General features: G+C 40.4%; 2 protein-coding genes across 5 annotated transcripts in view; one reads left to right on the top strand and one right to left on the bottom strand.

The window, feature by feature from the left end:
- Nucleotides 1-12,330, top strand: part of 5-HT2B (5-hydroxytryptamine receptor 2B) — a 50,490-nt gene that overhangs the window by 4,299 nt on the left and 33,861 nt on the right. For 2 of the 4 annotated variants that reach the window (XM_066282589.1, XM_066282586.1), the window contains exons 1-2: nucleotides 4,883-5,011; nucleotides 5,065-6,315. In XM_066282589.1, the coding sequence (XP_066138686.1) occupies nucleotides 6,015-6,315 (301 nt within the window). In that variant the 5' untranslated portion in view covers nucleotides 4,883-5,011; nucleotides 5,065-6,014. Of the gene's footprint in view, nucleotides 1-4,867; nucleotides 5,012-5,064; nucleotides 6,316-12,330 lie in introns of those variants that run through there. The other 2 variants (XM_066282588.1, XM_066282587.1) reach the window with 2 other exon arrangements.
- On the bottom strand, nucleotides 2,418-4,748 carry LOC136339387 (organic cation transporter protein-like). The gene is made up of 9 exons (XM_066282607.1): nucleotides 4,490-4,748; nucleotides 4,253-4,439; nucleotides 4,097-4,200; nucleotides 3,888-4,042; nucleotides 3,664-3,832; nucleotides 3,382-3,612; nucleotides 2,948-3,159; nucleotides 2,722-2,900; nucleotides 2,418-2,666 (listed from the first exon to the last, which is right to left on the bottom strand). The coding sequence occupies exons 1-9, from the start codon at nucleotides 4,630-4,632 to the stop codon at nucleotides 2,532-2,534; spliced, it is 1,515 nt and encodes a 504-aa protein (XP_066138704.1). The 5' UTR covers nucleotides 4,633-4,748; the 3' UTR covers nucleotides 2,418-2,531.

Here is a 12,330-nt window from a genome sequence, read left to right as displayed (position 1 = left end):
TCATTCAAACTTCCACTAAAAAGGAGTATTTTATTCTTCTACCGTAGCCCTTCAGGCCATCGGGGCACTCTCGATACGCACCCTCTTTACTACCGATCTGCATATTGACGAAACTTTCCTTTCAAGTCACATCAAGTTGTACAGTTAGATTGGTTTTTGAACAAATCCGACCCTGCAGTATAAAAAGGCAAAAGTCCCGGAATGGAAATGAGAAGCAATCGTTTCTTTTCTTTTTCCTCTTTCAAGCCGCAAGTAAAGTTTGGATTAGTTTTCGATTAGTGTGAACTCCAGATGTTTCCTTCAATTTTCGGTTTTCTAAATTGTGGTGAACGGTACAAACAATGGAGACTCTTGTTTGATCTTTCCACTTCAGTTTCACCTCGATGTCGGTTTTTTTTTTTCCTTTTTTTTTTTTAACTTTTACTTAATTCAGTGGCAAACTCCGTATCGCCCTGGATTAACGAAATTGCAATTTCAACAAAAAGGCATTCTTTGCTGCGTGTCTCTATGGCAACACGACAGGGAAGCACGGGCGCCTCTAGAAATGCATTTATGCCCCCCTTTTGACTATTTAGGTCGACTTATAATTTAGACGTAACTAACTTGGGAGTAATGAGGGCAATACCAACAAAATTTGCATTTAAATGCAAATGAGTTATGTATTTATGGTTGAAATCACATAACTTTTCATGCACGTCACAGGCCTCGCATCAGCGGTGGTGCCGCATCGTTTCAAATTTGACGTGTGGCAGGGACGCGACAAGCTCCTTCGCCGACAGTTTGAGAACTTGGGCACTGTACCAACACATGAAGTTAACCCGAGAAGTCAACAGTCTAAGCAGCAGCCGTAGTAAAATGGGGTTATGTCCAGACGTTCGGACGTATCTCCATTCTTTTTCAGCACGTTTAGTTTGTGCGACTTGTCGCTCTACGTAAGGCGACTCTCGATTGTTACATTTTATGACGTAACTAAAAAGTTTCGCGATTCGAGTCGTACAAGGCGACATTCGAAAAAATTAGTCTCCAGAAGGTTTCAGTGGCGCCAGCTCGCGGTTTGGACGTTATTATCTTGAGATCGAGGAGAGTCGGACGGGCGAAGCTCACACTGAGATATCGAGGGGTTGCCGCGCAACAAGGAAAATCATTTCAGCCCAAAAGTAAAATTTGGCATTATACCGATGCAGAATTTTCACCCAAAAACAAAGGAGTTGCCGGATACGGCTTATCTCAAAACTCTGAGAAGGGCCTCAAACAAAATTTACTTTCGCCAAGTTATTGTCGTTCCTAGATTATAACCAGTTTGCTTCTGCCGACATACAAGAAGTTAATTGTGTGGGTGTTCTTCAAGGCATGCAAGCATAAACAACCCTTTGTTTTTCGTCCAATCTACACCTCTGGCTCAATTAATGTGCCTGACAGGTTACACCTTTTGTTCCTTGCCGGTCTTCGTAATAAATGGCACAATGGAGTGATCGAAAGGGCTCATTACGGGTATATGATAATTATGTGGATTATGTTAATTGCTAAGGCTCAGAAGGGAAGCTCAGAAAGTGTGTTTGGTTCCTCCGCCCTCGCGACGAAAACGATCGCGTCTAACATGGGCGATCGTCCACAGCAAAAAAATTACATTTGCGGATGGCAATGGAGAGCGAGGGGAGCTTAGGATGATCCTGTTGTGATGATTCTCTCTCCATTTTATTAGAATTTGTAGCGGTCTTTCAGCTATTCTTCCCGTGTGTGGGCGTTCGTGTAGTAATTAGGAAGTATATAGAATTTCTATGAAAATTGAGTTACTCCAGTTCCTAATTCCACACACAGTGGAGCACAAACGTACGTAGTATATAAACTTCACGTATAAGGTTTTTTTGTAAACTCACCAATTAGGCGATTCAAGCGACCTCAGGAGCACGTACTCCCTCTTCTCGGGCCGTATAATTGGGTGTTAGTATTTTTACTTGACTCTCTCTCTTCATTGTTGCCCCTCAGAAACATCAATTTAAATAATTTGTGAGTCGGATTTAACGATTCGACACAACGCTAGAAATGGCCAACTGATAATTGGCCCAGCAGTTTCGTCAATAGTAATAAATTCATTGGGTGGGCTGCGCCCCTCCAGGGCGCGTCGTGGACAGGAAAAGCGCAAAATTGACAGAATTTTAAAAATGTCCTGACCGTCATCGCAATCTACTCAAAAAGTCCGGCAATTATACTTGTGCGTCTGAGGTGATAACGAAATGAAGGAAGTTTATCGGAAATAGGTAAAATGGAGGTTTCGCTTGTAGCTCGAAAACGAAAGATAATCGACTTGCCTATACAGAAAGACGTTCATTTTTCCCCTTCTTCTAGAGTTGCGAAGCTCCGATGTTTTTTTTTATCACCCTCCAAACGGACACAGATCGAAATTGAAACACCCCGTATTTTTCGTTGCTGCAATTTTCAATAGTGTAATTATAAACCAATCACACATATATTCCCATCATTTTTACATTAAGCAAATCGGAACCTACTTGTTTGTTCTTTTTTTTTTTTTTTCAAAAGGCCTCTGCATCTTCGAGTGTCTCTGGAAGCTTCTTATTCAAAGTTTCCGGTAGCAACAAACACAACAAACCACTGGAGATTATTAACGATGTGTAAATCATATTCGGCAAATTCTCCCATAGGGAGTGCTAAGAAAATATGAAAGATTAACGCCCATCTCTTCTCTACCGTGAAAAAATATACCAAGTAGTATATGTAGGGACAGATGACGGCTCCCAAGCCAGCCATAAAGGAGTTCATCCCTAGACCAGCGTTCCTTAATACTGTGGGATAGATTTCGCTGCTGTAAGCATAATTCATGGCAAGAACCGAGGATATTATGGCCTTAGCTATGTTCAGCCAAACTTGAACCCATAGATCACCTGCGAGAAAAGTATTTTTTAATTTACCTTCACTTAAGCAAAACTACCTTGTCGTTTTAAAGATGACATTAACATGCAAAGTCCAGTGGCAACGCAAAATGAGGACACAACAATTCTTCTTCCAAACTTTTGGCCAGGGATCAGAGTTAGGAAGAGTGAGGGAATCTCCATTAATCCATACAAAGCCATGTTAATGTACAAATTTCCGCTTAACCTGGATACGTTCCACACTATCGCGAAGTATACCATGAAGCTAAAACTAATTCAGACATTTTTCATTTGGTCGATGTTACTTGTAACTGTCTCAAGCTTCGAATTGTAATTACATGCAAACATATTTATTCTAGATAGGGAGATACGCCTACGAACATATGTTACAGCATGTTATCTTGAGCCAGATAGACAATCAATATTGTTGTATTGGTAATATGCAAATAAATATTTTAATAGAAGCTGTAGAGTAACTCTTTACATAACTCACTTTAAATACAGAATAATAAATATCCTCTTTCGCAACGTGGGGTATTTCAAAGCATCCAATATCGTCACTTTCGTAAAATCCTCCTTATCCGGAGCTGCACCGCTAACCAGAGCTTGTAAATGTTCCTCTATCACTTTCACGTTGTTGTCTTTGGCAATGGTGGCAATCGCCTTCTTAGCTTCGGATATTCGCTGCTTCGAAATTAGCCACCTTGGAGATTCCGGAATTAACCTGGAAATCCCTTCTGCGTCAAGAGGTTTACTAAAAATTCTTGGAACGCACCAAATGTAAAAGATGCAAGGGATTCCAAAGAAAGTGTAGAACAGGTCCAGGTATTTCCACGAAGGGGCAAGATAACCGAGGACACTGGCGAGTACCATGGCACTACAGTAAAACGCATTCAAAGAAGCGGTGGCCAGCACCCGTTTCTCAGGCTCGGTTGACTCAATAACTGCAATATCCTATTTGCCTAACGCCTAGTTCACTTAAACATTATAGAAACATACGTAGCACGTAACTGGTGTAGTAAATCCCCGAAGTAATAAATCCCATTAGTAGTTTTAGGATTAAATATGTCCAGATATTTGGAGAAAAAATTGCTAAAAATCCCAACGAGAGATAGGCCACATTGACAACCGTGAAAATTCTTTTTCTTCCATATCTGAAATGAAATAGTTTGGAGGAAAATGGAACATTTTTTAATAGGCTTTCGGACCTGTCTGACATGTTCCCGAAGAAGATGCTACCCAGGAGGAATCCTAGAACGCCTAAGGAATTTGAAGTGGCAATTAAATAGTCCTTTTCGCAGGTCAAATTGAACTGAAAGCGACTATTAGCCCTCACTACAATACTGAAGAATTCCCTTACAAACCTCCACAGACAGAGTTCTACCCAAATTCGTATCGAAAACAAACTTATCACATTTCACCTCGGTATCGTTCACCAAGTAGGTGCAAGCCGAATATTCCTGAGCGTAGCTGTCATAGTAATACCACTGGTGCCACACTTCATCGTCAAGATTGTATGTTGGGTTTTCAGGTTCAAAGGGCAGGACACACCTATACCGGAACAAATAGGGAAAATGTTAAATTGTTCGAGGGCTACTTACCGGTATTTAGGAGGGGAAACGATAAGGACGTTCCCAATTTTGACGAAAACGTTGAGATGAACAGGTAGACTGAACAAAAAGAACAACTTCCACTGATGTCTGCCAAATCCTCCAGTCACGTGAAGAATATCATCGAAGCCCATTTCAAAATTTAAATTTTATTAAATGAAAAAATGATTTTTTTAAAGGTTTTGGTGCGTGGATGAAGTACTATGAAATATGAATCAAATGTTTAACGTACCAGTACGTTAATTTAAAATTTTCCATATATTATATGCCTTTTGCACAAAAACATCGATATCGCACCTCCAATTACTAGAATTTAAGCTATCGTATTTTCCGCTTAATTATTTTAATGGCGTTTTAGTTGATATTTGTGTTGATTGGGCCGAAGCAGTTCATAACAACTCATTGCTTGAATTGATATATGCCAAAGTCTAGTCGTTTTTGTAATGTGAAGTAAGTTTAAAATTACAAAATGGCAATTTGCAAGCAAACGCGTTTTTCAGTTATTTCACTGAGGTATACAGAGTGTTCGAGAATGGCGTACATGCATTTTTACGAGAATTCTTTAGGTCGAAATGCGAAAACCAATTTCACGAACATTAGCAGAGAAGCGAGGGCCGAGACAGCTGCAGCCCCTTGATGGTGGCGCTTCCTACATAGTATTTTCCAAATATTTTCAACGCCACTCGGGAGTAACGTTTACCCCTCACCACGGGCTGGGTCGGAATCGCCGAGAGAAGAATCCGAAAGTGACGCGTGCGCAATGATCAACAGCCAATTACCGGATCCGAGTTCGCCGTTAACGAAACCGACAACCAGCAAAGTGACTTAAGACGCAATAATTGTTAACCGAGTTGCCTTCATTAGTCTTGCTGGAGTCCGCATCCCATCCCCGAGTTCAGAATAACACTCCGTTTCAGAAGGACTTAATTAAAAATGGCACTGGGATTATTCATAACACCATACGTATAATTAAAAGCGTAACCTGAATATGCATCAGTTTTTGAGATATAAAAGCAGGTACACGAGTAAAGAAATAATAGCTAGATATGTCTATGTTCCTGTCGATGTGTTTTATTTCTATTGACATGCAATTTTTGCAAGGCCGTCGGCTTTGGCTCTCATTAGTTTTTAGACGGGAGAGATTGCTTTACTTGTGAAACTGGAAATACGAAATTGTGCATATGATGTGAAACTACAATGTGGATCAACTAAGAGAGTAAATGGAAAATGAACATTTACGGTTCGATGTGTACCCAGCAAAGGAAAATAAATCGTTTTCAGCCTTTTGCATTTGTCTATATTTCAATTACGTTTTCCGAATTTTTAGGACGAACGAAATTCGAAGACTTCAGGGGGAAGTCCAGTCTCGATTGAGAAGCGTTAAGACGGTTAACACGTGGAGGGTATCGCACCACCGATCGTGCTCTCGCGGCGCGCGCCAAACTCGCCAACCAACAATAAATAACCACCAAGATAACTCGTGTTAATCGATTAATTCTTCTTCCAGGCAACCACCATGTCTCCAGAAGACAAAGTCTACTACAACGCCTCCATCGTGCTCTACAGACACCCGGCGATCGTCGCGCAACCCACAGTCAACATCACCGAAGAAACCGTCGAGGAAAACAACTGGTGGGCTCTGTCTGCCATTGGTTTGGCCATAGGCACGGCTGCAGGAAATATTTTAGTCTGCTTAGCGATCTGCTGGGAACGAAGACTACAGAACGTCACCAATTACTTCCTCATGTCCTTGGCTATCACCGACTTGATGGTGGCCATCTTGGTGATGCCTCTAGGCATTTTAACGTTAGTTAGAGGTAAGACCTGGCGTGCGTCAATTGGAAGTTCACGCGTGTCTCTCCCTTATTTTAATTGCGAGTTCTTTCGTTTGCCTAACTAGCTGGTTTCATTGCCGTAATGCATCCGAGGGAAGTAACCAACTATAATTTGGTTCGCATTCGGCTATAATGATATCACGTCCCGGCTTTAATTGATCATTCAATTGTGTTGATTTCGAAATTAGGGTCGGAGCCAAGGAATTAAGGCCACGAAATAGAGCTATAGATAATGGTTATTTATGGACTTTTGAGCATCACCTGCAAAACACCCGTAATATAATGACCCGTTAATAACCCGCCCGAACGTTATTTCGTCGTATGAGTAAAATGAAGAAACGAACGAGCGGATTTGTCGGTATCAGGCAAAATTTAGCAAAATATATTACTGAAACTCCTCGAAAATGGGGGCGAAATTGCCTGACTCAGAACCACGGCGATGTGCTCCGTACGAACGGGGGCTAATTAATTTTACCAACTTTGACGTCATCTTAGTCCAAATAAAATCGTGTGCGTCTTATTAAAAGGAACGCGATCAATTCTGAGCATTTCTCCTCTAGCTCAAAGGGCGTCTGAAACTAATAAAACATGGAAATTTCTTCGTCCAATAAAACTCCCAAATCATCCTCTTATGGCACATGCCAAACTGCTCTATTGAATGTCGATGGAAATTAGATTCTAAAGGCCCTTTTAGAATCAAAATATTTCTGTTGAACCAGGCGAAAATGGGTTCTTTTGTGCGACAAGATACGAGTATTTCTGATTTATTTCAAATCTCAATCGAGTTCAACAAGTTGTATGCAAATTGAAGCACGCGTAAAGGAGTTTTCGTAAAATATTTGAAAAATATGGGAAATCCATAAATCGGGAGTTTAGGTCGGCTTTCGCAAATATGAAATAATTTCGAGGCAAATTTTTAAATATATTGGGCGAATCCCATAACAAACAGATGCCTTGACACCGATATTTCACGTGCCTTATTTGAGGCAATTTCACGCTATGCCTTTAGGAAATTCTTTTCCTCAAAAGAAGTTAAAAATAAGCATAATGAAACTGTGTCGTGCCATTATATTACGTACAAACACCAGAGGAAACAACTTAACTTTAGCCACCATTCACATTTCCATCTTGATAATTATTATGTTAAAAAACGCTTACAAGATTTATGACGCACAGTCACGCTTGTAAGAGATAAAGCTACAAAGCTTGTAATTAAACATTAACATGCAATACGGTCTCTGGCTGGATGAATGTCTTTACCTTTTGAAATGCTATAATATTTCAAGTGTATTATCTCGTTGGGAAAGTTTTCATTTTTATGGCCGAAGTTTCTTTTGGAGCGAAACTCCGTGGGGATTTTGTCTGAAAGTTTCATGCCGAATGTTTAGGCCCTTTCGTCTTCATTTCGGCTGCGGGTGCATCGTTTCGGCTACACGGCAACTCCTCTAGCGGGGGCAGCGAACGAAAGGAAAATCGCATTTACTTAATTGCGGGCAAACATTAAGGCATATCACGGGGGGCAGGTGGCCACTCCGGCCCTGCGGTGGGACGAGTTGGTAGATTTGAGACAGCGAACGCGACTCCTTTCTATCGCGAAGAGACCAACGTTCCAATCAAATATTTAGCATTTCTCAGGACTATTCGACTCCGCAAAGTTTCGTGTCAATTACCAACTTCATCCTGTCCATTAAGACACGACACTCCGTGGCAGTCGACAGTTTCGCATTACCGAAAAGTCAAAAGGCCACGAGGATTGGCTAATTAAATGGAAAATGGAACGGGACGAATTATAGAAAATATATTAATTTTAATTTAACCAGGATTTTTTCGCTGCCCGAACGGATCGATATTACCCGGATGACGATCAAGGGGCCCCGTTTGACCCTCAGACTTTCCCTGAGGGATCAATCCGCTCCTTATAAATGAATAAAAGAAGTTGATGATTTCACGAATGTGACATGGTGCCGTATTATTACTTGACCCAAAAGGATGACGGGACGTCCCCTAAGACACCTCAATGCGGTACTTCGAGACGGGAGGAAAATTAATCGTCGAATATCGTATAAATCCGAGTTTGTGCGCTGTTTGGTGTTAACAATTTCAGCAGGACTTAAATTAGTGCTAGGAAACGCCCCAGGAGACGTGGCCAGTGTCCATTCCGAAACAAATTCGTAGGGGTGCGGAATCGACCCCCCGTGCAGAAACCAAAGCGCGTAATTTCCAATGAGATTGTCTTCCCGGTAAATGCAGGCAATGTGTCCTTGCACTCAAGTTTTCGGTAAGCACAGGCAGTACTGATCCACAGCACAAAGAATCACCTTTGCATCATCCTTCTTAATGCCTCAATGAAATTGATAATGTCGACTCCAAGATTCAGCTCTGAAGTTTCTCAGCATGGCGTCCATGACGCGATCGGAGTGTGCCCGGCAAGCGGAATGTCCCGCTTACCCCGAAGATAAATAACATAATTTAGATGGCAATGTGGATCTTTCATCATGTGTGCAGGGAAAAGAAGTTCGAACTTATCGAAATCCAATTTTTCAAATTGAAATAAATCACTTTCCACATTAACGAATACAACACGTATCGAAACTTTGCGCGCCGTTCAAACTATTGCAAGTTAAATGGGTTTTCGGGCACGGAAGGAAAGCAACCTGGGAGCGAAGCAATTGAGTTAAAATGTTCAAGATTAATTTATTTTTAGTTCGAACACTACAGTATTAATGCGAATAGTTTAATGTTCCCTTAGAGATGGGATATCTGAGACCGCGCCACATTCAAATTGTTTGACACTTCTCTGCGGCACGTCTGCTAATAGAAAATTGAGGAAAAGCGGATAACTTTGAAGGTTGTATACAGGATGTTCAACGAATGCGGGCCACTATCCGCATCTTGGAAACTGTGACTAGAAAAAGTTGAAACTTGGGCATCATACTAAAGTGGAGGCGATTTATCGATTAAAAATGTTTTCGTGAAAATGCCTCTTCCGGTTATACCGGGAATGAATGTTAAATCGCTTATTTTACACGGAACACCCTATACATTATAACAAATTTCGAGTCTGTGGAACATTATGAATATTTTTCGCGTATAGCGTTGTGTACTTAATTTTTACGGTTTTCGAGATATTTAGAATTTTCCAAAGGAAAAATTAGAGCTTCAGCCATGAATGTATTTTCTAATAATTCGAAAATGGCTAAGTATTTTGTACCGTCTAGAGTTGCTAGGTGGCGCTGCTCGCCAGAATTCAAGTATGACGGCACTCGCAAATTATTGAAACGAAGATTATCTCAATACGTTCATCGTTTATGGTGAGCGGTGGTGTAAGTGTTAACCAGAACATGTGGTGTTCGATATCCAGAAAAACCGAAGTCATCACGAAAACTCCTCAAACGCACAATAGATCGTTTTAAAACGAGCGGATCCGTCAAAGCATCTTACAGAAGGAAGGGGCCTATTGTTGACGATTGTCGCGCCATCTAGTAACTCTCGACGTTATTTAAAATAAGTTGCTAAGTGCTGAACATTGAAAAGCGTTTTTTTTTTTAATTAAATGAGAACGGTTAGATTTAGATATAGACAATTGTACCGAAAGTAGAGCTTATTTTTGGTGTTGAATATGTATTAGTTGAAAAAACGGGGGGTTCCTGTTTAAAAAATTTAAGTTTTTCATAATTCTCGAATGATAATTTTGGACTCTCTTGTTGAATACCCTGCATGAAAAAACTTGATTTATCTCACTGATCCGAGGACTGCGAAGCATTTTGCGCAACAGCGCAGAATCTCATTGCAATATACTTAGGCATTTTCGAACGATCAGAAAATACATTCGTGGCTGAAGCTCTAATTTTTCCTTTGGAAAATTCTAAATATCTCGAAAACCGTAAAAATTAAGTACACAACGCTATACGCGAAAAATATTCACAATGTTCCACCGAATCGAAATTTGTTATAATATATAGGGTGTTGCGTTTAAAATAAGCGATTTGGTGGTGTTTTCACGAAAATACTTTTAATCAATAGATCGCCTTCACTTTAGTATGATGCCCAAGTTTCAACTTTCTCCTAGTCATAGTTTCCAAGGTACGGGCAGTGTCCCATATTCGTTGGACACCCTGTACACTGCAGGTCTTTGGTCAAGGCTGCAGTGGCTAACAACAAGTCCTCCTTTATGTCTATTGCATCGCCGAACGCCCTGTACAAGCACACAAAATATTTTTTACCCTGGGCCAACGTCCATAACAATTTTTGCATATTCTGATGAAGTTTTATTTCAATGCCATTATGCAAAAATAGCGGAAGCAACAAAATAAACTAAAAAATATATTTCATACTCGGGTAATTAAATAAAGCATTTGGGAATATTTATTGGCAATTACTGCGATTTTCCCACACAAAATGTACTCTAATCGAATGTCAGGCCTCAATACAAAGACAAATTTCAATCAATTTAGTTCAGGGCACGTTATTTTTTAATGAAGTTTGCTCGGGATTGTTCATTTTGGGCTCAAATTGGCCATTTCCCTTTTAAACTATTTTCAGTAGACTTAAACAGATTTTTTTATAGATTATAGGAAATGTCTGTAGAGAGCGTTATTGAACTTGTTAATTTCGTAGATCTCCTGATCAAACAACACGCCTGTGCGCAGAAAAACAAGCTTCGTCCATTATCTCCGACCACAAACAGCAATCCATAATGCGTCAAAGGGGCATATCCCGGGGATTTCCGTTCAGTTGCATGTAGTTGGGTGACATTATTAATTGGGAAGTGAAATTATCGGGGGCCTTCCGAAGTTTCGGAAAAGAAGTTAATTTTGTCGAATGGCTGCGAAGCTGTGGGAGACGTCGCTTTTCGGGGGAGAAAGAGGGAAATGTGCGTCAGAATCGAAGCGTCATGATTTTTCCAAAAAACGTCTTAATACCGCGAATTCCAGAAGGTTGCGAAGAACGTCCCGAGAATCTTCTGTTGCCGCTAAAGTTTCCTAAACTTTTCAAAAAATGTCTTAAAATCAGGAATTCCAGAAGTTCTAGGGAAACACGCGAGGCTCTTCTACTGCCGCTGAAATTTCCTAATTTTTTGAAAAAACGTCTTAAAGTCACGAATTCCAGGGGGTCCCGAAGAACATCCCGAGAATCTTCTGTTGCCGCAAAAATTTCCTAATTTTTTCAAGAAATGTCTTAAAATCCCGAATTCCTGAATGTGCTAGGGAACATCGCGAGAATCTGCTGCTGCCGCTGAAATTTCCTAATTTTTTGAAAAAACCTCTTGAAATCACGAATTCCAGGAGGTCCCGACGAACATCCCGAGAATCTTCTATTGCCGCAAAAATTTCCTAATTTTTTGAAAAAATGTCTTAAAATCCCGAATTCCTGAATGTTCTGTGGAACATCGCGAGAATCTGCTGCTGCCGCTGAAACTTTCAGTTTTTTTCGAAAATCCTCCAAAAACCACAAATTTCAGAGGGTTCCGGAGAACATCCCGAGAATCTTCTTTTGCGGCTGAAATTTTCTGATTAATTAAAAAATTTAATTACCGAGCTATGTATTCATAAATGTATGCCACAAACACACTTCTCCACAAACATTCAGCCACAATAAAAGCGCATTCCATGTAAATATTTCATTATCGTATGCCCTCACTTTCCCAACCAAAAACAACGAAAACAAGGCTAAAATAGATTACAACTTGAAATTACAAACCTCAAAATGCAATTTAAAGTTCCGGACGTGTTTACTAGGATGCGCGCCCGCTTTGCTTCGAATTTTAAGATCTTTTCGTTATTAAATTTTTGTACAGTCTGAATTTCCATAAAGGTTTTGCAGAATGTTCCCCTGATGTTCCCGTACTATGCCGATGGCGCAATATATAGTAGTGGTATTATTTCCTGGAAAACACCCCTAAACTATCTATAAAATATTAAATAATGCCGCTTGCTTCGCCCCTGGCTCAATCTGCAAACTCCCGGAAATTCCAGCGGCCTGAAGGAGATACATATT

The sequence above is a fragment of the Euwallacea fornicatus genome, chromosome 5 (genome assembly GCF_040115645.1).
Source record: "Euwallacea fornicatus isolate EFF26 chromosome 5, ASM4011564v1, whole genome shotgun sequence".
NCBI lineage: Eukaryota > Metazoa > Arthropoda > Insecta > Coleoptera > Curculionidae > Euwallacea > Euwallacea fornicatus.
This window is presented reverse-complemented; position numbering and strand designations above follow the sequence as displayed.

What these genes read in the sequence shown, in the direction of transcription:
- LOC136339387 (XM_066282607.1), bottom strand. Translation starts at nt 4,632, where the DNA reads ATGGGCTTCGATGATATTCTTCACGTGACTGGAGGATTTGGCAGACAT. An exon ending in GTAGAACTCTGTCTGTGGAG is followed by an intron (nt 4,201 to 4,252) that starts GTTTGTAAGGGA and finishes AGTCGCTTTCAG; the next exon opens with TTCAATTTGACCTGCGAAAA. An exon ending in GTCATCTTTAAAACGACAAG is followed by an intron (nt 2,901 to 2,947) that starts GTAGTTTTGCTT and finishes CTTTTCTCGCAG; the next exon opens with GTGATCTATGGGTTCAAGTT.